The 25524-nt window shown below is 46.2% G+C and overlaps 1 protein-coding gene across 3 annotated transcripts in view; it reads left to right on the top strand.

Moving 5' to 3' along the window:
- PPP1R12B (protein phosphatase 1 regulatory subunit 12B) overlaps nt 1-25524 on the top strand; it is a 122288-nt gene that overhangs the window by 64177 nt on the left and 32587 nt on the right. For all 3 annotated transcript variants that reach the window (XM_037410285.1, XM_037410288.1, XM_037410286.1), the window contains 5 exons: nt 10143-10233; nt 10685-10855; nt 11568-11751; nt 12307-12419; nt 13996-14040. In XM_037410285.1, the coding sequence (XP_037266182.1) occupies nt 10143-10233; nt 10685-10855; nt 11568-11751; nt 12307-12419; nt 13996-14040 (604 nt within the window). The remainder of the gene's footprint in view (nt 1-10142; nt 10234-10684; nt 10856-11567; nt 11752-12306; nt 12420-13995; nt 14041-25524) is intronic.

Here is a 25524-nt window from a genome sequence, read left to right as displayed (position 1 = left end):
GTGCCATGAGGCACCTGGTGCTGGAAGGGAGGTCGGGGGGGGTCTGGTTCTCGCTGAAGCCTTTCGTATTACGTGAGAGCTTTGGTTCCCAGAATAGACTGAAAGGCGACCACGCAGCCCATGGCTCATGCTCAGCATCACGTGCGGTCAGAGCGGCTTTGCCTGAGAGCTTCTGACAGGCAAGACTGTGCTCTCAGTTGTGTCACCAGTTTAAAAGCACACCCTTGAATTTGAAATCTGGCCTGTTTTTGTAAGAATTGCAATTTTAATTTGACCTTCCTCTCTGTTTGGTTTTTTTTTTTTTTTTTTTTTCCTTCCCCCCCCAGCCACTTTGTTTATACGATCGCGTTCTGCAATTGTGTTTGTTCTTCCTGTTCATCAGGAAGGTTCCAGCAAGGTGGTAGCACTTGCCATCAGGCAAGCTGTTAGAGACGGGAAACATATCTCTCCCTTATTTTTGAATGAGTTCTCAAATAAATCAATAGGAGTGAAGCGGGCTTGTTTTCGTAGCAGCTTTGGGGCTGGCGGCTGTGCTCAGCCTGCCTTCCTGCCCTCGAAAGTTTCCCCTGGAATTTTTTTTCAGATGAAGCAAGTACACTGACATGCAAGGTAAATGTGTCTAGCAAATATTTCCCTTTTCTGCTTCATTCCCAAGAGGAATTTATTTTTCATTCTTTGTTCCTTCATTCTAAGGATCCAGCTGCTAATTGTAGTAGCATATATTAATAATATATTATTAACTGAATCCTCTTCCACCAGTACTGTTAGGTGAACAATTTTTGGCAAGTCCTTTTACCTTGTGATTCTTGTCCTGTCCAAATTCAGAGCATGACTCCTCTAGGGTGAGCGCGGATGCCCAGTGCATCTGATAAACCTTGTTATCTGACAAAAAAATAAGAACCCCTGATCTCTGTAAAAGTTAAACTGTGGGGTTTGCATTCATTTAAATGTCGCTTGAGAGGAACTGGAGGAAGAAGCCGTGAGCATTATCGTGCTACCACCTTGGGATGTTTTCAGTAGCATGTAGCCCTATAATCCTTATCACTGACTGACATAAAGTTGAGTAGTCTTAATTCTCCTGGGAAATTCTCTGGGGAAGCAGAGTGGTGGTGGCACTCGTGCGAGGTGCTACTGCATGGCAAGGGATGGATTCCTGTCCACACTACACAGCGGACAACAAAAAGTTAAGAGGTCTCTCTCTCACGAAGAACTGAACCATCGCCTGGCACCTGCTGTTGAAAGCATTTATCTGCCACGCTTCTGCAGTTAATCTCTTTCAGATAAAGTCGTCCTTTTTTAAAAAGGCTACTGGTGCAGATGACGTGGGAGGGCAGGAATTCTGCTGGCCATCGGATTGTCCATGTTGGGAAGAGGCGAGATTGCTCCTGCTGTATCAGAAATCAGGCTGCATTTTTATTTGGACAAAGGTCGAGGTGTGGGATGGGGGTCACTGCTGCTGAGCCTGGTTTGCTGTAAGGGCGGCGAGCAGGTGTGCTGCTGCGTGCTCAGCTGCCAGCTGACTTTATCCAGCGCGCGGGGAAGGGGGGGTGGATATTTTGGCATTTGCTTTGGGCGGAGGAGCCCAGGCTGTAGGTTGGCCTGATAATGCAAAGCAGGAATATATGCGGGATCCTCCAGGAATGGTCAAGGAAACGAAGCAGGGACCACTTGAGCTAACCAATGTTAAAGAAGTGCAGCTTGACAGCATGGAGCAAGCAGAAGGTAAAACTGCCTTTCCCCATCCCTGTCTACATGCGGAATCTCTGTGCAGTTTCCTTTACTTACTAATTGTAACCACTGATGTTTCACGTATTTAATCCTTGTGTCTAACAGCACATTTGTCTGATGGCAAGTCCTGCGCCAGGGCTCCAGTTCCATCTGGGCACTAGTACCTGGAAGCTCAGGGTATGGGCATTTACTAACTTCGATGCATTCGAATACTTGCCTGTGTTCAAAACCAGCCATTAAACTGAAGAATGCACCCAAAGTGTTTGTGGAGATACTGTCTGATGGTACAGCCAAGAGCTAATTTAGCGGAAAATCAGCTCTTCTGTTAAATTCTCCGCTCCACAGCACCGACCCGTGGATGTTACAGGTGGAGAAGCCAGGTAGCCACCCTGGGATTTCTAGAGGAAAAGTTTTTGAGCAAATTTAACTAATCTTCTGCCCTGAGAATAGTGGACACTTGAAATCGAACCAACGCCACTGCCACGCTAGGAAATTGCGATCTTAGCTCAGTAGAAAGTGGAAATCTTTTATACATTATTAATATTCAGTGATGTTTTCTGTAATTCGGCTGGGGCTGATTCATGATCGTCATCCTTAGAGCTGCTCAGGCATCTGCTGGGTGGCGGCTTCCACGAGGTGGCAGCCAAAGGCTGCTCAGATGGACGTGCCAAGGGAGCGTTGCTCCCAAGGTTTATCTGGTTCAACAGCTGAACCTTCTTTATCACCATCAGGTTTTGATTTTATTTTATTTTTTCATTGCAAAAGGCAATTTCCCAAGTACTCAGCTTTTTGCCACGTGAGGGCTTATTTTTTTTCCCCAGGAATTTCCTGCCCTGTTTCAGGCACCGTAAGGTAGCTTTTGGGAAAGCTATAATAGGTCTGTTTAAGGCTGTTTAAAATGTCAGATTGCATTGGCTGATTTTAAAAATGAGAAAGAGTAATACTGTTAGATGCAGGACACTTGCATCTTTGCATTCATTCCATTCATCATCTGGCAGGAGATGGAGTTTCATCCCGCTCCGTTTCATGCAGCAATTTTTTTTAGTGCAAAGATTCAGTCTCTGGGGACTGCAGACAGTAGTGCATGTTGTTTGTTCCATGACACGGTGACAAACTGCTCAGTGTTGTGTATTGACACCTAACGTCCTATGCTGAACACAAACCCATTTCAAAATGTTCCAGCCTGGAAAGCTTTGCACTTGTGACGGTCTCAGCTCATGCATTCAGTAACTAAGGGGAGCTTCGGCAGGGGAGAGGTGCTGCTGCTTTACATGGGTTTGCGTTTGCAGCACTCTGCTTTTCTCTTACAGAAAAATGTCCTGGGTTGTTTGGGGGCTTTTTTTGTTGTTGTTTTTAAACAAGTGCTGGAGGAACTTTAAAGGCCTAGATTCACAGCAACAGCAAGCCTTCTCCAGATGAGGTAGCCAGTTTAAGGAATGTAATCCCTGTGATGTTTGTTGCCTTTGCACTTTTTACCCTGATGCTGAGTGGCATTAATTAATGCAGAGGGATAACATCGATTGTTTAAAAGCTTCCAATCTACGCGCTCTCTCCCTCAGCCCCAAACTTTGTGAGTTCTCCGTAGGTACCAGTGCTGTATTTTATTCTTTGGCAGAGGAAGAACAGAGCACCTGGGACTGAGAGCGAGCAGGGCTGCGTTCCCACCTAGGTCTGCAGTTAGAGCGCTGCTCACTTCACTGTACTGCAGCACGCCAGGCTGCGCTGAGCTGTGTGCTGTATCCCTACGGCATTCAACGCAGAGCTGTTCTGGTGGGCATACAGAGAAATGAACAGGGGCAGATGGGAAAGCACACGCAAAATCGTCAAGAGCTGTCTGATAGGAAGTATTCTTAAAGCACCAGCTGCCATACATGTAACCTCTACCCATTGTAAGCATCGCATCAAAGTGTGAGTTTTGCAGAGGGATAAAGGGCACTTGTTATTTTGATTAACAAGGGATAAAGATCACAAGTCTCTTAACCTCTCGGATCAGCACCTGAACATGTTGAGCAAAGCAAAGCTGTTGCAAATAAATCTTCTGCTTGTTAAACTGCTAATCGTTCTGTAAATAGATGATGGCGATTCAGACATTTAAACTTTCATGAGTTGAGAATTCACAGTCCAGATTGAAACACAATGACAGCCCAGAACAGCCAGGACCAACTTGAGAGAGAAAAGCAAAAGCCTGAAAATGGTGAATACTCAGCCGAGCCTTTTCGAGCCAGCTGTGAAACGCTTTGTGAGCATGATCCTGTTATCCCTCTGTCCTCAGCTTATTAAATAACTCGGCATTGTCTGGCTGTCTCTCCCCTCATTCCCAGCTCTAACGCTTGCATGGTCTGACATGTTGCCCTTCTCTCCTGCCTGTTGCATGTCTTCTCAAATTATAGTCGGCCGACTTTTCGTGGCAGTTTCTCTGATGAGTGTTTTCAGTTGCGGTGGGCTGGCGCACAGAACGCGTTCGTGCAGGGAGAAATACAGTGAAGAACTGAAACCTGTTGTTTGGATGAGAGAGCAGGAAAGAGTCTTTTTCTGACTGTTTCCCTGTAATTGTCAACTATTTGACTTGCTGCTGGGTACATACTTTGTTATCTAACTTAAGGAATTGTATTTCGGGAACTGCTGTCAGCATTGTTGCCTCCGAAACTTGCACTTGCTTCTCTTCCCTCCCCCAGCTTAGAGATAGTTTCTTAGCTAATGGCAAATTTCCAGTTTGTAGGAATGCATTGCTGGGATGCTGTACTTTTCCAATTGTTTCGAGGGGAACAGTATCAGTACTAGAGGCTTTTGCTGGGCTTTATTTTTTTCTATCTTCCTTTTTTCAGAGTGTGTGTGTAGGTATGTATATATAACATGGATATATATATATGTATGTATAAGAGATATATGTATGATATTTTTAAAAATACTGCAGTGTTTGGAATGGTGATACTGTACTCTTAAAAACAGCTATTTCAGACATTTTGGAGTCTGAATATCTGTATGGCTTTTCATATGCCTAAGGTGCCACCTCACGTGCAGGAAGCCAAAGCTGTGCCTGGCTCCCCTTCACCTGCATTTTCCAGATCTGGAAGAACCAGAAGTCTGTCCTGCCTTCCAGGAAAACTGTCACTATAGTTCCTAGTCTACTGAGTGTAGTTCAGAGTCTCACTCCTAAACTAGAAAGAGAATTTGGGCTGAGAGGAGCCAGAGAGGACCAGCGGAGCGGCTGCTGCGCAGGGCAAGCTGTCCTGCAGAGCCGCATGGAGCATAGCCGGGTCCACAACCCACAGCTGCATCTGCAGCGACCAGACACACTATAGCTACTGGCTGCCAACTGTATCCTTACTGCACTTGCTGCAGGAACATGAGTTTATTGGAGAAGGACCTGATGGGATGGAGGGAACCCATTGTGGGCTGCTGCAGCTCTCAGGGGGGGTGGGGGTGGGGGTGTATCTCAGGTTTTGGTGTGCTGACAGCAGGATGAGATGCCTTGAATCCACCTCGACAAGAGGGCAGCTGTAGCATATAATGAATGTTTCGCTTCTAAATTTGTTGCCAGTTCTGATGTGTGTAGGTGAGTGTCTTTTAGGCAAGTGCTTTTCCAGTGCTGGGTCAATGAAGTGTGAAAATGTAAAACTCCCGAGTTCTGCACATTCTTGGTGTTCCCTCTGGGACTGGGTGATGTCATTCTGCCAAAAGGCTCTGCATGCTGGTAGGTCGTGTTTGCCACAAACGCTTCAGTCTCTTCAGTGCTTAAAGGAGTTCAGGGAGGCAGGGAAGAAGCCCAGCACTGTAAAAAGAGGATCAGAAGCTTCTGTGTTCCTTGGAGAAATTCGTCATCTGTTCTTGCTATCTGTGCACCAATTAACAGGGGATTGTAATTATTTTTTTTTCAGCATCATTCACCCTTTACTTGGAAAGGGTTTCTCTCCACGGTATGTTCTTTTTTTCCCTCTGGCAAATGTTCTCGAACATACACATTTGCTTTTGCATTCTTGGTTTACCATCATGTATGTCCAGGCTTAGTATTGCCCTGTTTTGAATCTCCCCTTCTATTAGTATCTTACTGCAGCTCCTTTTGCCATGAGGTAGTGATGAGTAGTTGGAATCCATCTTGGTGTTGCACTGTCCTGATAAAAAGAGTTAACAGAGGAAGTCGGTGTTTTCTTGAAAAAAGGAAGAGTTAAGTGGGGGGCAGATTCATCATTCAGTTCCCAGCTTTTTTCTAGTTCATGCACGAATCAAAAGCTTGTAGCTCTCTCGTGGCAGCAGGACACACTTGTCTCTGTCTCTGGGAACTATAAACTTCTGCAGTGGTTTTGCTGACTTTCACATACACATCTCTAACAATTTATACTCTGCTGCTTGCACTTGCAACCAGAACTCTAGGAGAAATCTGTTCTGCTTTATGTGTGCCTGGAACTTGGCATGATGGCTGCTCTTACTTCATGTATTTCTCAGAGAAAGCTTATTGCAAGGAAGTACAATGCATAGGACCATTTCTTTGAAGATCTGCTTGGATCATGTGATATTTGCTTGAATTAATAGGGTGACATAGATACTGCAGTTCGCAACCAATGTGTTTCTTGAAAACGTAATTAAAAACTCCGTGAATTGTTTACTGCCTTGTACCCCATTTGCTGTCTGTCCCCTGCAGCTTGCTGTGATCTGCAATTTTTCTGCTTTGGAGAGTACAGTATTGCTCTCCCTCTGTAATCCAGCCCAGCCTTGCTTTGTGGCTGCATCAGACTTGCCATCTCCTTTCAGTGAATTTGTTCTCTCTTTCTGTCTTCCATCCCATTTAGCATGCTCAGGTCTCTTAAAATTCAGCTTGTAAGCAAAGTGAAGCATCACCTAAAATTGTAAAATCTGTCCTTACCCTCCCTCCCTCCCACAAAGGTAAAAAAACAACAAAAAACCCAAACCCCAATGTGAATTGAATGTGATTGAATTGCCAGCAGGTATGGTGTCTGCGGTTTGCATTTGAAATATTTACAGCACAGCCACTTTCTTTCATCACCAGAAAAAGACTGTCGCTGCTCACTCAGAGAAACCAGCTATGTCACTGTGCAGTGGTTCTGCCGACTTGTTTCAGAAAATTCAGTTATCTCATGCTTGTTAAAATGGCTTTGGGTGAGCTCCAAGATGTGGGGGATTGTGTAAATGGAAAGAAACCAAAAGTTAGCAATCGATACAGGCTGCAGCCCAGACTGAGCCACTCTGATTTGCAAAATGTGCTCGTCTGAAGATTAAGTCACCGTTGCAGGTTGGACACCCAAAATTGCTAATGATGTTTTAACATACTTGTAGTCTTGTATGAATTATGGGAGAGCAGAGGAAGAAAGTCTGGGAGGGTGATGGGGTGAGAGACACGAAATGGTTTTCTCTTGCTGTATCTGTGCACTCTTGGGCGCAGAGCTGTAGCTAAACACTGGAACAAGGGAAACGCTGCAGCCTTGCTGCGCTCCTGCCCCTGCAGACCCTGCTGCCAGGCAGCCCCCAGGGCTCAGCAGCAGCATGCCCAGCCTCCTCTCCACCCATGTGCCTAACCTTTTTTAAAACTGCTTTGAAAATCTGTTTCGTCCTTTCTCACATCCAGCCAGTGGCAAGGAGTTCAGTACTATTTTCTTTTGTGTGCAGAAGTACTTCAGCTGCTGTAAGCGTGACCTCGTGTTGCTCACACGTACCAGGAGTGTTCCTGCAGAAGCACGCTGTGCCCATGTGGCGTACGTGCTCTTGTGTGAGCCACATTCCTCCTCAGGCAAAGGCAGGTCGTATCTCGTTCCCATCGTGTGCATGTAGCTCCTACACGCCTGTGTCCTCATTGGAGAATATGAGACGTAAATGCCGCTGATTCAAAGCTGTTGCGGTACACTGCCCACCTTCCTTAGCTACAAATATAATTGGCTTATATGTTTCAGGAATATATTTTTTAGGGTTTGGGTTTGGCTTTTTTTTTTTTTTTTACTACTGCCCTGAACTTAATTTGCAGTATATTTTGCAAATGCATTCTTCCTGTAGGTGGCTTATTACTTCTGGATGTTGTGCAAATATCAGCTATTCTGTGTCAAAAGCTGCAGAAAATGCTTATTGTTTCCTTAACGTGCCATTACCTGGGTAACACCGATGCACTGCATAGAGGAGAGCAGAAGAGAATGACTTGTCTGCAAAATGAGGAGTTGCACAGCTTTCACTCATCAAACAGCAGCTTTTTTGTTCAGGAAACAGTGAATTCTTGGGAGGCAATCATCCCTCAGAATTCTAGGCCCTTTCCGTGTTGGCGTATCCATCACGGCTCGTGTGCCTGTCTGGGTAATCAATGGGGAGAAATGAGCTCCTCTGCAATGCATTCACATGATCTGTGCTGGAGGCTCTTTCTGAAGGTGATAAATCGCCCCCTGGAAGTGCAGTTCAGCGCGCCTGGCCAGCTCGGATGTAGACATCTCTGTTGTAGCAAGCTCCCACCGCGTGATTCATCTCCTCCAGAGGTCTGCAGTGCAGCGTCTCCAGCACAGGGATCGATCCTTTGTGCTCCCTTTGGAGATCAGGGGAGTTCAGGGCACAATTTATTGGGTCAGATACTTGCAGCAGTTTTAGGTGAGAACCTCTCACGTGTGCCCTGCCAGCGCTCGAAGTGCAGGGTGCCTAGCTGCCGTGGGTGTCCTGCCAGTAGTCCAAGGAACCCCAGTTACGCGGTGTCTCCGCCGGGTGCCGGAGACGGGCTGCACTTGGCTGCACAGCTACATCAGCGCTGAGCACGAGACCGTGAAGGTGGACAGAAGCCATCACAGCACGTGATTTTAGAATGATCCAGATTCCCTGGTTCTTTGAGGTTTCGTCATGGTGCAGCAAAGTTAGTAATCTTTCTAATATGAACTTACTGGATCAGATGCAGAATCCGTTCAGCCCATTCCCTTTTCCGTGGAGGTGGTCTGTAGTGGAGAACCAGGCAAAGAGTCCAAGGACAAAGTGAGCGTATTCCTTGATAGATCTTCATCCCTCACTTGGCTAATTATTCTTTGAACATACGTAGATCTTTGATACTCTTAACCCGTGGCAGTGGTAGACCTACAAAAGAACATTTCAGGCACCTTCATCCTTGCAGTGAGACAGTCTTAATAATCATTCCCTATTAACCAGGCTGAAGAGTTTGATCTAATTAATCTTTCCCAAGACAGAAGCCACTCCACCAGCACGGAGCAGCTTTGCATGTCCAGAGCCGGGCAGCGGGGCTGGGGCAGGGGCTGGGGCACAAGCGCTCTGAGGAGCGGCTGGGGGAACTGGGGGGGTTCAGCCTGGAGAGGAGGCGGCTCGGGGGGGCCCTCATGGCTCCCTACAGCTGCCGGCCGGGAGGCTGTAGCGAGGTGGGTATCCATCTCTTCTCCCAAGGAACAAGTGATAGGACGAGAGGAAACGGCCTCAAGTTGCACCAGGGGAGGTTTAGGTTGGACATGAGGAAAAACATCTTCACCGAAAGGGTGGTCAGGCACTGGAGCAGGCTGCCCAGGGAGGCAGCGGGGTCACCATCGCTGGAGGGGCTGAAAAGGTGTAGTGTAGATGCGGTGCTTAGGGACATGGTTTAATGGCGAGCTTGGCAGCACTGGGTTAACAGTTGGCCTCGATGATATTAAGGTCTTTTCCCACCTAAATGATCCTGTGGTTCTGTAACGTGGAGCTCAGACATACTGCTGTGCGATGCCCAGCGCTGCCGCATCCCCCTCCAGTTCTTCCAGTGGATGCTGGGGCAAAGAGTTCACCTTACATGTTTTCATTTGAATAATTCTTTTGAAGTCTCCCACGTTTAATGAAATCTCCTGGTGACTGGCTCTGTATTTTAACTGTGTGTTTTCCAGTGTTAAGGAACTCGGTTTAATCCGGTGTGTGAAGGTCATTCTTCCGTTTTATTGCTTTTTTTCAAGGTGTTTTGGCTTTGTAAGATACCTGCAGTTCAGCCAGTCGCTAGCTCTGATGGGTTTTGTACTGAAGAAGATAGCAGATTGCAGGAGTATGATCATGACTATAACGACAGGAAGGAGGGTCTGAGGAATGTGTCAGTGCAGGATTTCTGTTCCTGAGATCTTTATCTGAATGAGAGGTGATTTGTGCGTTTGATGGTTTGGGGTTTTTTCCTAATGATGCAATGACATGGAATGCTGCAAATAATATACTAAATAGTTGCACCTTTTTTAACAGAACATGTTCAACACTAGAGATAATTTAGAGACTCTAGGGAGAACGACATGTGAGCATCTGTGTATCATATGCTCATAGGGAAGTTGTCCCAAAGCAGGAGACTGTAGTCTTGGTAGACGGAACTAAAAATGATTTTTATCCGTATGAAAGAGAATAATATCTCAGCTCGGGAGCTCACAGAGATGAGAAGGCAGACCATCTGTTTTTGGTTTAACCTCTTCTGCCCTTTTTTTCCCTAGGTCATATCTGACTCCAGTGCGGGATGAGGAGGCAGAATCACTGAGGAAGGCACGATCCAGGCAGGCCCGGCAGACTCGCAGGTCTACGCAGGTAAAGAATGGAAATACTAATGTCTGCGTGTAGGATAAAGAGAGCTGATGGATAGAGAGGCAAGATTTTCTTCTGCTCTTCTATTATTACTTAGGATGAGGGGCTTGTCTACCCTCTCACTGTGTTGGAGAGGCTCTGGCAAACGCCCCTACAAACAGTTATTACGGAGCGCTCCCCCAGGCACGCGCGAGTTGGATTCTAGGGGTCTGATCTGTGCAGTATACCTGCCGTTTAGTTTGTAGCTTGATCACGTATATTTGGGTTGCTTTGAGTCAGTGATTATGTCGGTAGACTGAGAAATGTGTTAAAGCCAACAGAATTCTCTTCTTTCTCTTAACACAGAGATGAAACAGCCTGGCCAGGTATAAGCCTGCAGGGCATTTTAAACTGACCTGGAAGACTTGAAATCTAATTGCGTAAATTGAAAAATTCTCTTTTACTTTCTTCCCAGGGTGTGACACTGACAGACCTTCAGGAGGCAGAGCGAACCTTCAGCCGGTCTCGGGCAGAGCGGCAAGCTCAGGAACAGCAAAGTGAGAAAGCGGAGAGCACCGAGCCTGCTGAGGACAGCAGTGAGAGGCAGGAGACCCGGTCACGGTGGAGCAGAAATACAGATGAGGAGGTGATCCTCCTGGCCTCAATTCTCATTGTTTCAGAGTTAATGAAGCCATTTAGGATAGCTGAGATTGGGAGAAATTCTTTTGGGGAGTCTGTGTATTTTTAAGGGGGGCAGGCTTGCCGGGAAGGAGTCGTCCTGAGGAGTAGTACCGCACCTCAGCGGTCTGTCTGCACGAGGGATGTGGGTATGTAGGTGTTAGAGGTTAGCTGTGCCTTTGCTTTCTGCTGGGAATTTCACTTTTCTGTCTTTTGCCAGAAAATAAAACTGTGTAAATCACAGAAAGTGGAATGAAAAGCCTAATGATAGAAATGTGGCCTGGATCCATCCTTGCTGTGCAGGCTGAGCTGAGGCTTCATGTTCACATTTTTCCACAGATGTTCTGTGTGTAATGGAAAGCACCCTTGCATCACTGCTGGTTTTTACTCAAAATCATTAGTTTCTATTAGGTAACTTGTTTGCCCTGCTATTGGCTGTAGGGACAAAGAGACTGAGCCCAGACTTCACAGCGATGCGAGGGTGCTTTCACATTTTGGCTGTGCAATGCTTTTAATATTCATCCCTGTCTGATGGAATGAACCTGGTCTGGCGGATGGAGGTCATCACTTGCAGCAGCAGTGAAGAAAACGCACTGAAAGATTACCGAACTCCCTGAAATCCCAAATCTGCTTGTTCCTCTCCATTCTGCTAACTTTTCAACATGGTTCTTTGTTTATAGACTGGCTATCGGCGATTAAGGTGCCCAACACAGCCAGACAAACCGACGACGCCTGTGTCTCCTTCCACGTCAGCACCTCTCCTTTATACAAGTTCATACCTGACTCGAACAAATAAGTATCTAGGTCTTGACTCTGTGAATCCAGCAGACTTCAGAGGTGCAGCCACAGAGATGGAGAAAAATGGTATGTACCCAGGAGTTTGAAGAACAGTCAAAGCTCAGGGATTTTCATGAGGTTCAGAACTTCCAATGTGTACAGACAGAGAGAATGAGTTTACTTGTTATTCTGAGGGGAGCGGTATGGGGAGCTGCCACCTCACAAAACAAATGTTATTTGTTTAAATGGAAATCTTAATGTAGGATGCAGCGTGTTGCTTGTAACAACAGGGATAAAAAGGATGTTTTCCATTTCAGATAAGTAAATGAGATAGTAATCCATGGAGCGTTTAGGTCTTAGATTCCCCCAGTACAGTACAGTTTGTCCTCTGAACAGGAGTAAGTCGGGATGATCTGGGGAGAGCTGACCGCTAGGGTAACCTATCTGGGCTCTGAAAAGGAAGGAGTGTGAGTAACCAGATGTAGTAGGGCACTGAGATTCCATTCCATTCGGTTTAATAACTCCTTTGTAATCTGACACAAGCCAAGATGATCTTGATTGGCTTGGAAGGAGCCCCAGTACCTTAGCAAAAGCACAGATCTAAGTCACTGAAACCAAAGCAGTCTTTCTTTGCTTGTCCAGAGTGTGAAGATCAGGATTTAGATGACAGATCTCCAAACAAACAGTCAATCCGAGAGAGGCGGCGGCCAAAAGAGAGACGAAGAGGCACTGGCATCATTTTCTCGACAAAAGATGTAAGTTCAAGTTCCTTAGAGAAGAGAAACTCATTCTGTAATACTCAGGGTGAATTTCCCTCCAATTCCAAGCTTCACATTTTTTTCCAAGTCAGTTGATTTTCCAGTAGTCCTTCCCACTCCAACTCTATTTCAGACTGGCACTTCCAAAGGAATCCCGTCTCTGGCCCATGTAACACCCAAGCAGCAGGCTCCGGGAAGCCTGTTCTTGAGCCGTAAATCAGTGAAATCCTTGCGGAACCGTGAAAGAGCCCACACGGGAGAAGAGGGATTAGAAGTCTAGTTCCTGTGGAAGAAGGAGGTCATGAGCCACTGGAATTATTTTCAGATTCCTCTGAGCCCAAGTCTGGCTGCGCTTTAGGCCCCCGAGAAGGAAGACAGTGAGGAATAAAACCTGTGTCTGCATCCCCTGCCCGGCACCAGAGGATGCACAGTATCAAGGCAGAAGAGCTGCCTGTGTCGTCATCATTTCTCTTAGTCTAGGTTTCAAATGGATTTCTTCAGTCTGAGGGGAAAATCACCCTCCAAACCTTGGTTAGAGGGTCGGGTAGAAAAATAGATCACCGTTCTCACGAGAGAATAAGTATTACGAAATCATGGCTGAGAAGCCTGCAGCAGTTCTTGTCCAGCTGGGGACATGCCGCCTGCCTGGTACACCCGGGGTAGAGGCTTCCTGCGCAACACAAGGAACAAAAGCCCCAGTGGTCTCCCTCGTGGCAGCAGTAGATATCTTGAATATTTGGAGTTACAGACAAGTTGAATGGCCCTGCTGGAAGCCTCAGAATGTCTGTTGAAAGACGTACCACAGACACCCCCTTTTTTTATTATTTTCAAATGATTCTTACAATTGTTTCACTTGCATGCCAAATGTGATTTTTTTTTTTTACTTATTGTTTTGGTAGTTAAATGCTTTACAGCTTGCCCAGTTGTCTGCTGGATCATTGTAGTAATATTCCTCACTTCAGAGCAGAAGGCAAACACTTCTCAGTTTTAGTGCATTTCCCCATCGTCTCGATACAAATCTGCAGCTCCAAGTTCTGAAGCACCTTGAGTTCAGCATGGAGCAGTGTGATGCCCTGGTACCTTTCCACTGCTCCATGAGAACCTGGAGCTGTTACAAAGCAGCAGTGGGTCACAGAGGCTGCCTAAGTGCAAGCTGTCTGGGATGACTAGTCTTTCCTCCTGGTGTTTAGCCGAGATGGAGAATATTCTCTGAAAGTCAACCTTATGTCGACGTTTCAGATACGCAGGCTTCCCAAGTGTCGCGCTTGTCCCTTGGGCACAGTGTTGACGTGTGCCGTGGGTACCCTGCTCCTCCCGCTGACCCTTGAGGAACATCCAGATTGCAGTAGCCATCTCCAGAGTCGTTCTGTCCCCAGTACGAACAGCTTCTAAATGGCCCTTGGGTTACCAAGCCTGATCTGGCCCAAAAAGTCAGCCAAAAGCATCCAGACAGGCATTTCTTTTGATGTGTTCTTAGCTTTCACATGAAATCATAAGCAATACATTATCTTCCTGTGATGAAATTTTGTTGTCTCCAAGGCTGCCTAGTTAAATTGTTTGCTTTTCATCCTAGGATGATGATGAAGTTGATGGAAATGAGGAAGTGAAGGAACCCCGGGTAAGTGAAAGCACATCTACATAGCTGGTGTTTCACTCTTGAGTGTTGGTGGCAAGAAGTCTGTGGCTTTACTCTTGTTTATACGAGAGGTTCAGGCTCTGTTCAGGAGCTGAGTACGAACCGGGAGGTAGCTCTGAGAAGCACATGGCTTACTGATTTCTTGTCTGAAGGACAGAGAACATCTACAGGCTGGCCTAAGTTCAGAAGTTGGCTCTTTGAGAGCTCCATAGGCAGTTCTCAAAGCTGGCGGGTCTGCAGCAGCAGCAGGGGTTGAGTGCCCTACTGAGAGTGCTGTCAGAGGCTGTGGTGGCCGGCGAGTGTGGCTGTCAGGTGTCCCCAGGAAGGAGCATGACCTTGTATCTCAGAATTGCCCCAACACTGTTATTTTGGACATTAAGTTTTGTATTTCTAAAATCTGCGCTCTTGTCTCCTCGTGGACTTGTTTACTTGTGGGAAATTGTCTTGGCAAGCAACACGTCAGAGACTGTTCATTGTTCCCCTGTTCTTGCAACAGTCTCATTATCCTTTGAGGCTCTCTCTTTTCTTTTATAATAATTATTAAGTCCTTCCAAATTGCATTGATTTCTTCTGGTTTTATCTGTCTTTGTCTAAAAGACATTTGAGCTTGACAATATGACTTACTCTGATGATGTTATTAAAGCTAAATACACTTCCAGACTATTAAAACGTGATGTGCAAGACCTGGGAAACAGCAAATTTAAGGTTGCGTAGGGGTCAGCCTGCTTGTGTGACGTTTAATCTTTGCCAGAAAACGTTGAACTTGCGGTAGCCTTTCCACGTACTTTGCAATTCAGTAGAGTGGTGGAAGCATCATTTTGTTTAAATTAACTGGTTCTTTGCTGAAATTTTGGGTAACGCTCTTCAGAGTATATTTTTGTTTCCCTTTTCGCAATGCTCTGTCGCAGTGGGGCAAGGTGACGGTGAACCTGCTGGGGACCCGAGGCTGGTACGGTGCTGGGGTGGCTCTTAACATGTGCTTATCTTTCCGTGCCAGCCTTTGCTTTCCAAGAGCTTACTCTGCAACGTGGAGTGCGGGATGTTCCTTCCCACAGAAGCACCACCTGCTTCGAGTAGCCCAGCTCTTCCCACAGGGGTTTCTGTTCATGGTGATACACGGCTTCGTTAAATCTTCCACTTAGCCCTGCATGAAAGATTCAGCCTTTTATCATCCCTAAAATTGTTTTGACACTTCTGCTGCCTCACAGTAAGAGTGAAGGAGGGATATTTTGTAATGTGTAAGAAGTAATAATAATAGGGACACCTTGTTTCCAGCAGTCGTGTTTTGGACTTGCTGAGAATGTCTTGTTCTTCTGGGAAGTTGTCCCACATTAGCTAAATTAAGACAAAAGAGTGTCTGAGGCTGCAGGTTTGGAGGCTTCCTAGAGTCTAAAACTGCTGAAAACGCTACTGAGCACAGTCCTCACCACTCGTGTAAATGGGTAAATTGCACCTCGTAAGAACCCACCATATGTTCCTGCCCAAAAATTCAGGGTCACCCAGTCTCTGATGCTGTTTTTCCGCAAATCAGTAGCAAGGAGTCCTTTTGTCTTCCTGTGATTTTCTTGCGGGTTCCCATGTACTAGCAGAGCAACTTCTTTGCTTTGTTTCCCTTGGTCCCCTTGTGCACATGCTTGGTGGTGACAGTCCCCTCTTCCCTTAGGCACGTTGCATATGCTAGACCCTGGGTTAGACTTCCCTTCCACTCTGCTGGTGCTGTTTTTCACATTCTCCCAGTCCTCTTGTTTTTATCTGTTTTCAGGTTAGTTTTTTTTTACTGCATGCCTCCGGCATCATGTCACTTGATCAGTCTTGACTGGTTTATTTTACATCCAAATCAGAGAGATTTCTGCCCTGCTAGCTGGCCATCATTTTGGCAAGAGTCACGGAGCAGCTCCTTGCTTTCTGTTCTAGTATCAAGCAGGAAGTACAATTAATGATCATTAATTCATCAGTAATAATCATTCTAGAATAGCAGGTACCACCATCAGAGTTGTGGACCCAATCACACTGAAGTGTCTCATTTTAGTTACAGACCCCCAAAACTCTCCTGATTTGATGTGAGGGGTTTGGGTTTGTCCTCCAGTGTTTATATCTTGGCTGATCTTGGGAAGATTTTCACGTGAGCCAGAAAAGGCCCAACTTGAATTCCCTCCTCCAAACTGCGCAGCGCCGGAGATTAGCAAAGGAAAGGTAAACACAGGTTTTGAAAAAAAGGAGTAAATACATGTTGTTCTAAGTGGATGAATTATTCTGGCTGAAACTTATGAGCACCAGCGTGGGAAACCAGCCCAGACACTCTGGCTGAGTTGTAGGCAGCTGCCTGCAGTCTCCTAATAGGATGTGTCGGGCAACCTGCACGCATGCTCTGCCAGCCCTGCCGCTCTCCTGGTGATGCAGACCGCTTGGATGCGTTGCCGAAAGTTGGAAGAGCAGACAAAGTTTTATTGTGGAATAAATGTTCAAGGGCACAAGAACTTCAGCTGGAAAAAAAGCCTCTGGGGAAGCAGCTCTAGGGGAGTTTTTTGCGTGGTTCCGCTGGGAAGGATGTGCAAAGGAAAGAGCCTTTGCTGGTCTGAAAAGACCTGAGCTCGAACCAGAGGTGGGGGGGAAGAGTCTGGCCACAGTCTAGTCTCTGTTTCTCAGAAAGCAGAAGTGATGACAGTCTGAAAGATCGTGCTAGTACCAGAGCAGAGTGGGCAGGCTGGCATTGGGAAACCTCTGCTCCCTGCCAGGCAGCGACCGAAATACCGGCGAGAATTCCCTGGGGGGGGGGGGGGGGGGGGGGGCAGGGAGTACGGACACGGTACAGCCAGTGCAGATGTGAACCAGTGCCTCTAGTCTGGGATGCAGCAAGTGCAGCAGTAATGATGAAGGCTAAAGAGGATGGTCCAATGTGACATTTCGGAAAGGGTTTTCCTTATCCCTGGCTCTTCTGGCTTTGACTTGTACCTGTCTTGCCACTGCTATTAAGCAGCAGCAGAAATGGGGTACCAATTTGGACAAAAAGTGTAGTTGAAATGCCATACATGAGAGAAATAGAACAATGTTTGTTATCCTTTAAAGAATGTTATCTCCTTGAAGTTCTCTTTAGAAGCATTGCAAATGTGCCTCACCCATGTGTTAAAATTGTTGGTCAAAGAAAAGCTTTAAATACGGGGGAGTGCGCTGCGTGTCATGTCGGTAAAGTAACAATTTCTGGGCAGTAAAAGTGTCAAAGAAAACATCTGTTCTCATGAACTTCCTCTAGGGCAGTCTGTATAGTGCAGTGTAAAACCCAGACCCATTAATGGAATTAACTTTTATGCAGGAATAACACTGGAACATACGATTATGGATTACAATCACAGTAAGTGTATTAAGTAGGCTCCATTTCTGGCTCCCTGTACTTTGATTTATGAAACATGAGTATTTTACATTCTGCAAAACACCATTCAAACCCGCTCTGTTTTGTAAATATTACATGTTCTGCCTAATTCTGCTACTAACACGAAATCACCAGATGCAGCTGGGTACTAACAAAAACTAAACCTCTGTCTTAGAAGGACTGAATTTGTAAGATTGATTCTGTGAATTTTAAGGGAAGTCCAATGGACTGGAAATTTCCTCATACAAGTTAAATTCCTTAGTGTTACAGCTGTTTCAGAGTTATGACTTGGGGGTCCCGATTTTGGTATGTTCTTTTTCTCACCTATACTTTTGTTTTTAGTGGCGTTTTACCCTCCACAGAGGCTTCCAGTCTAGCTTTGGTAATCGTGGTGTTTACCTTTGTTAAAAGATGGATTTGATAAACAACTGAAAGATCAGAAATGGCTTTAGTGAGTGTTTTGGGACTTGTCTGTCGTAGCCAGACTGCATGTATTGGGAGCCCTGGGAGTCTTTGCAACTGCCCCGCATCCCACGATTTTATTGCCACCCTTCCCCAGTGCCGTGCGGGGAAGCGTGGCACTGGGGACGTGCCTGCGGTCTGTCTTCTTAAGCTGAGGAAGGCCCCGAGTCTTCCACTTTCTGGCCTCTCGCTGCCTAATATGGTAAGGAATGTCCGCATGGACCGCATTGTGCTGAGACCCGAGGGGAAGTGGACGAGTAAAAGGGAACAAAATAGGCAAACTTCTTGCTAGCTGAGAAGAAAGTAAAATCTTTCCATTTAGATAGCGTTGTATGGTAGCATCATCCTGCGCACTGCTAGCCCAGGGTCCCTTCTGGGGACTGAGGATACCAGTATTTTTCCCTGCTTTTACCCTTGAATATTTACTTCTAGCGTAGATGCAGTGTGACGTGGGAGGGAAGCCATCTGGCCCATGTCCAAGGTAATGGAGGTGGTACTGTGCGTCACTTGCATGACTATAGTTAAATTATAGAGCATTTAATTATGTGCAATGTAAGGCTGTGAGAGATTGGCTGCATTTAATCCTGTTTATAAACAAAATGCTGTAATGGGCTGAGTATGCTGTGAGGAAAGGAGATCTTTAATATGTGTATAACCAGCAATATGAAATAGCAGGAGATTGCTGCAAAAGCACGAGCTAACGTTTTGCCATAGAGCTTTAAATATGATGAACAACACTTTTACTGTGTTTGGAGTGCCCTGGGTTCTTTGGGAGGTGGAAGGAGGAAGACATTATAGAAATTGAAATTGATTCTGCAAATATTTCTGCAAAAAAAATTCACATCTGCCCAGATTACTTGCTTCATGGATTCTCCAGCCTAATATGCTTGTCTTGTTTTTTCTTAACCTTAATGTTTTGAGAAGGGCATCAGACTTGCTGTCTACTCTCCTTGTTGATACAGCATTTAAATCATCAGCGTGGCTGCTCGGTTCCTATTTACAGCTCTGGGAAAACATATTGTTTGTGCTTAAAGCCAAGCAATCCAAGTCGGCGATGTAGACTACAGGGTTACAGCTAAATGCGTTCAGGTTAATTCCTCTAATTCACTGAGCTGCTGAATTAGGAAGGTGTAATGTGAAGCAGTGTCCGTGATGGAGATGAGTAACACAAAACCAGCTAAAATCCCATCTGCGAGTCCCAGGAAGATGAGGCAAAATAGAGTCCTCCAGGAGTGATTTCCAAGGTCATAGACTCTAACTATTTAAGGTAACTTTATGCTTCAACTTCTTGTTTAGTAAATTACTCTTGGAATTTCAGTGTAGTCTGAGGTGACTGATCTTTCTCAGTTGTCAGCAAGTAGTTTCTCCTGGAGCAATGGAGCTGAGGCTAGCAATGCATCAGATACTCGGCAGATACCTTGGCTCTTGTTGGCATTGCTGGGAGGCCTCCGCAGCCAGTTCAAATTATCCCGTTTCACCCCAGGGTCCTGTCCCTTTTGCCTACATGGCAGCTATCTCACAGGTGTCCTGGGATCCTTTTGCTTTCTTCCCAGAAGGAACTGGGAGCAGTGTGATGGATGGGGTAGCAGCAGGATCAGTGCCATGTGGCTCCATCTCTCCACCCGCTGTGCAGTGGCGATGGGGCACAGCCACTCCAGGAGACGTTCAGTGTGGCTGGTAGCCCGGACCTGTTGGCCTGAGGAACAGCATTGCCTCCTGATTGTAGCCTGAAGACAGAATAACTGTTGTTTTGTGTCTAATTGTGTTTATAATTTTTGACTTTTTAAAGGTTAACAGCATAGGTTTGTGCTTATACATGTAATGGAGCATCATGTCAATTTTTATTTCAAACTCTGTTTCATCATGACATGCTCAAAATTATGGAAAGGAAAAATATCTCTAACTGCTTAACTACTCGCAGCATGTTCTCTGCCCCTCTGGGAGCTGACAGTTGTCCTTTGTCAGTCATCCAGCGGGCCACAGGGAGGATGTCTCTCCTGATGTGGTTGAAGATACCCTCCAAAAAATCTAGTCTGCTGGACGAAAATTCCTGCCTACAGCAGTAGATGTCTGGGCAGCCCTTACAGCCGTGCCGGGTTGTCCTGGCCAACTGCTTTGGGGCACAGGTGGGTTGTGCAGGGCAGGAGGAGCAGGCTGCAGCAGATGCAGCTCGGGGGTATCATGCTGGGTGCTTGCTTTCCCCCCCCTCTCACCAGCGCACCGCTGAGCGCCTTCGTGGCAGCGCCCCTCTGAAGCCGAGAGACCTTGCCTGGATGGACCGTGCAGGGTGGCACGGTCCCATGTTTAGGTAGGGAATGATTTATCTCCCAGATGTATCGAGAAGGAGCAAAAAGCAGAAGCTGTAGTGCTGGATGGCTAACAAGGAATTGAAGAGTAATCTAAATTTGTTCGGAAAACTGAAGTCAAATTCCCTGGCAATAAAATATCCTTTGGAAACTACCACTGTAGGAAAAATTGTGTGATGCAAGTGTGGTGATGCTGTTTGTCCCCCTTGTCTTTAAAAGGTCACTTTTTGTTCTGGGTTTATATCCTCCCACATGCTTCTCTTCAGAAAAAGCCTCAGATTTGGAAAGCCATTGTTAGTTTTTTGCTCTTGGACATGGAGTTTCCCTATGAGAAGTCACAGTGTTTGGCAGAAGCTACTTCATTATTTGGTATGTCAAGATGTAGAATCCATAAGCTGCAAAACGCCCTCCTGGCAGGAATTTCCCACCAGCTTTGGTTTAATTCATGCCTCAGCATGGTTTTGTTACTCATTATAGTAGGTACTTAGCAAGTAGCTAATGCTGGGCACTGTTGGGGGGGGGGGGGGGTTTGGCTTTTTTTTTGTTTGGTTTTTTTCATATATGTAGGCTTTTTTTTTTTTATTGCTCCTAGATTTCATCCTTGGGAGTGAACATAACCTTCTGCACCACAATCTGCTGCTGTTGAAGGAAGGCCAGAAATAGGCTTGAAGCATAGTTAGATAGCAATGTGTTGAAGTTATACATTTGTTTGGCCAGCGGCACTAGAATATTGCTTTGTGTCAGCCAGTTGCTTCCACAGACGAGCCAACAGAAAGGTTTTATAGCCGTGGAGTGGCTGGGGTGGGTGGGAGGTATGCAGAATCTGACAAATTTAGATAAAGAGCAAAATGGATCATGACTCTGTTGTATGAGCTCTGAGATTTCTCTTTCTCTATGTCATATTTTGGAAAGTCCCTTAGCTTGAAATAGCTATGTTTGCATCTGGTTGTTTTATTAGTGTTTGCTTTCTCAGTTTCCCTGACATGGCCTGTTAATATCTTTGCAAATTTCTGCTACATTCCTGCTTTGTAACTCAGGAGGAAGCAGCACAAACATCTTTGTAAGAAAAAGCTGGATCAGGGGAGAGGGAACCTGTCCATAAACCCCTGCAGAGTGCAACCGCCGGACTGCTTTGACTGGAGAATATTATTGTCCTTAATGGTAGTAACGGGAGGAAATCACTTGATTTTTGGCGTCAGCAATGCTCTAAACTGGACTTCAGAGCAGACAGTGGAAAGCATCTCTCTGGTTTTTCTCATGCTGCTTTTTTTAGTTGAACAAAACATGGTATCGAGCTTGGGAAAGAAGCCTGAGCGTGAAAAGACAGAGCCGGGTTTTAGGTGGACATGAAGCAACTTATCTGTAGGCATCAGTCTTCCGGCTGGTGTGTAAGACATCCTGAGGATTATGGCATGAAAATACGCAGTGCGGGGGTCGCCCCAGGCCTCTGGGTTTGTGATCGTGGTTGCATTTACAGCCTTGAGTGGAATCAAATCTGTGGTCTCAGAGACATTTATTTTTGGCGGAGCAGTCGCTGCCACATCTGTCTCCCTCTAACGGGAGGCCGTTGCTGCAGCGTTGTTTTATTGCTGCTGGTTATTGCTACTGCTGCCATCCATTTCTGTAACCTCTCGCCATCAACCCTTCTGGAGATGATGAACTCAAGATAATGAAATCTTTCTCCCTCTTCTGCAGTCTCCTCTTTATATTCAGTTCTCATCCTCTGAAGTTAGGGAGGTCCCCAGAGGTGTCAGCGAACACCCCTGCTTCTTGCCCTGTTACAAACGCTGGGTTAGACTCCTGAAGGCACCTTGCCTGTTCTTCCAAAAACTCTGTTCTGCTCCACAGGACTACTGGAAGACTTTTCTCCTGCATGCATGTTTCAACACTTACAGGTGCTAAAATGATGTTTCTGTGCTGAGAATGGTGCTTTTTAAACTCTCTTCACTACTGCTTTATATTTTCTTTATTTGTAAGAAAGCAAAAAGAAAAGAATTGTGAAGTTTTGTATTTAAAATGCACTGTTCTCAGCCCACACTAGAATTACCTGCTTCTACTGCTTAATCCGGGTCTGCCTAATATGTGTAGCTCCCAGCCCCTTTTATGATAAATTTAGTGATGGGAATAAAAAGTGGGGGAAGTATGATGGTATATGTGCAATTACAGACTGTCAGCTGCTGCATGTGTGTTTGGGAGGAGAGGAAGATCCTTTCCTTCTGCTTCCTATCTGCGAGACATAACGCCCGATCTGCTCCTGGGAATCCTAGTCAGTGCACTGCGGATGAAAGCCTGTTCACTCGTGTGGGCTGTGTTCCGTTTCAAGGAAGCTGCTGCAGCGCCTTCACATCGCCGTTACAGCACAGCTTATCGCCTGGCCAGTAATTCCTTTGCTACAGCCCTTCAGCCGTCTGTTGCCAAACATAACCATTCCTGCCTCTTTCAGTTCTGCATAAACCCTGCGAAGCTGTAATTGAACCTGTGAAAGCTTGCATATCAATTTGAAGTAATTTATTTACAGTGTTTTAAAGCGGTTTTTATATAGCGTGTATTTTCAGTCAACTCTTCATTATGCAAAATAACGGTGTGTTGGGTATTTCGGTGAATACAGCTGCTACAGCTTTGACCCTGAGTTGTCCCACTTAACAGCAGCCCTCTGCATCCTTGCAGTGTATCTGCAAACCAGATTACAGCTCACAGATAATACAGTTAGCTGTACAAAGAAAGAAGGTTTATTATGACAACTTTGAAAGGCTGGCTTTTTGTCGCATCTCCTGGGTTAAGTAGCAGCGCTGCTAATTCCAAACCGACTCATTATGCATTGAAATGAACGGTTTCTCTACGGAACCTGCAGAATTTCTTTGCACAAAAAGCGATGGGTACAGTGAATAAAGATGTGAGAGCAGGAGGGTTAACAAGACCCAGCCTTTTCACGCAGGTGAAAGCCTTCCCAAATATTTTGGTAGTAGCATAGAGACTTTTTACTGCAAGATTGCATGTAGAGGAAGAAATGACTGGTACCCAAGGTGTAGTAATGACCGGTGCTGTAACCTTTCGTCTGCCTGTGGAGCCCTGGTTGTTAAACCCAGACGGTATTCCTGGCTTGTCGGACCCAGTCTTAGATTGATCACGTGCTTTTCCTTTGCAATTAACAGTGCTCGGGTCTGATTTGGCTGTAGCGGAAGGCAAGTGCAAGGCAAGCAAGCTACTCTTCCAGGGACAAAGCAGTGGTGCCATTTAGTATGCACAAAGGCTGCATGTCATTTTGGACTTAAATAATCACAAATCTGGGACATCGTGAGGTGAAGGGAACCACAGGATTGATTAAACTTTGCCCGCAGTATAAATATTATTACAAAAGGGAGGTACAATACTCTTACACTATGGATTTCAGTTTGGTATGCTGATCCAGTAACATAAAAGCAATAGAAAATCTAATCTTGACTCTGTTCTCTATAGCCTGCATCAATAATTAATGGGTTTTTCATGTTTAAACTGAGTTTCTCTTGATTTTTTTATGGAACTACTTTGGACCTAGAACAATTATTTTATAGGCATATAGTAGCTTTGTAGCTGGGCTCTTGGAAACAACTGCTAGGGTAGTTTATTTTGCTCCATTTCTCTAGAGAAGTGTCGTGAGAATAAATGCAGCTTTAGAATTTATTTCAGTATTGTGTAAAATTGCAGATTTCGGTGTTTCCCTGGACTGGGACATGACTCAGCAAACAGGCAGCGTGCGCTCCTACAAGTGGGGCATCCAGGAGTGAGGATTGTGAAGATTTTAATTAAACAGCAAACAGCTACACTCCGTAGGAGTGTACCAGTGGTACCTGGGGCTGCATTAAGCAGTGGGGAGGGGGTTCTCTGCTTCCCAAAGAGAAGTGAGCAAAATGGCCTCAGCAGCAGGTTCAGGTGAAAACATGAAGCGTGCTGCCTGCCTCTCCCTCTTGCTGCTCATCTTAGGTTATAATTCACACCTTCTGTCCCTGCAGTGCGGCCCCGCTGTTGCTGTATTGCTCAGCGCAGCACAGGAGGGGCTGCAGCAGGGGCTGTGCCACCCATCCTCAGAGGCTGAGGGTGTTAGTTCTCCTGTACCCAGCTTAAACTGTTCCCTGGTGCTGAGGCCAGCTGGCAAGGAAGGCTCAGCCATGGTACCGAACCCGCTTACCCTCCGCGTCGGCACGGCTGTGTCCAAGGCACCTGCTGAGGCTGGTCCCTGCAAGTGCCCGGGCTCGACGTGGAGCAGCATTGCTTGGCGAGGGACAGGATGGTGCCAGAGAACCTTCCAGCAGCTTCTGTGCCTGCAGGGTGTGTGCCGGAGGGCAGGGATGCTCCCTGGCTGTGTTTAACGTAACAGAGTAGCCAAGGAGGCCCTGCAGGAAGGTAACAGTGTGGAGAGCATCCTGGTGCTGTGTGGCCCCGGTTAGTGCCTTCAGCTCGGCCCCTCCATCAGCTGAGCCTTGTGCAGCTGGAGACGGCAGCGTGCTCGTCGGTGTGTGCCTGCACCGGGGAGATAGGAGGTTTGGCTGCGAATGAAAAGAGTCAGCTGAATGGGAAGGAATTCAGCAACGCGCAGGACAGCATGGTAAACCTGATGTGGAAAATGACAGCTAGGACTTTGAGGAGGTAGTTTGGGGATCATTTGTTCCAAAAATACCAACTACCCTCCCTCATCCTTCAAGTTTTATTAGAATTCTGGTCTCCCAAGAGGGCTTCTCCTTTTCCTCTCCTCTGCGCTGTCAGAGAACATGCCGTGGGCTCACGTCACCCATGAGCATCGCTCTGCAGCTCTGGCTGTGACTCCTGGCTTTGCTTCCCACTCCTGTCTGCTGCAGGTCGGAAAGCCGCCGTGCTGCTTGTGCTTATTTGATCAGTGTCACGTTCTGTAGGTGAAGATTTTCAACACAGGTAGAAGGGGTGTTTGTATTTTTCCCCTCAAATATTTAGCTCAGGGCTTTGTCCTCTTTCTGGTATGTCATTTTTTTGGATATGGATCCAGCTCTCTAATACAAAAAATCAGATACAGACACAGGTGACGTTACCAAAGGAAGGGAGAGGATGGCCGTCTGCACGGAAAAGGGAAGATGCCTGAGAAGAGTGATCATAGTCAAGACCATAGCTCTAAGTACAGGAAATACACTACCACGTATCAATATAGGAAATACAGTTGTGCTGCTGTACTCATTTTATACTCATTGTATTTTGCCCAGAAATACGCTGCAGCCTGAAGTTACCATCTGGGCAGCCTCAGGGGTTTGTGTCCAGTGGTTGTGGAAATGCTCACGGAAGGCGATGGCTGAGCTGGACGGGGCTGTGGGTGACCTGGGCTGGTGG

Source organism: Falco rusticolus, chromosome 17, assembly GCF_015220075.1.
Source record: "Falco rusticolus isolate bFalRus1 chromosome 17, bFalRus1.pri, whole genome shotgun sequence".
NCBI classification, from domain to species: Eukaryota; Metazoa; Chordata; class Aves; order Falconiformes; family Falconidae; genus Falco; species Falco rusticolus.
The sequence above is the reverse complement of the archived record's forward strand: the minus strand, read 5'-3'. Positions and strand labels throughout refer to the sequence as shown.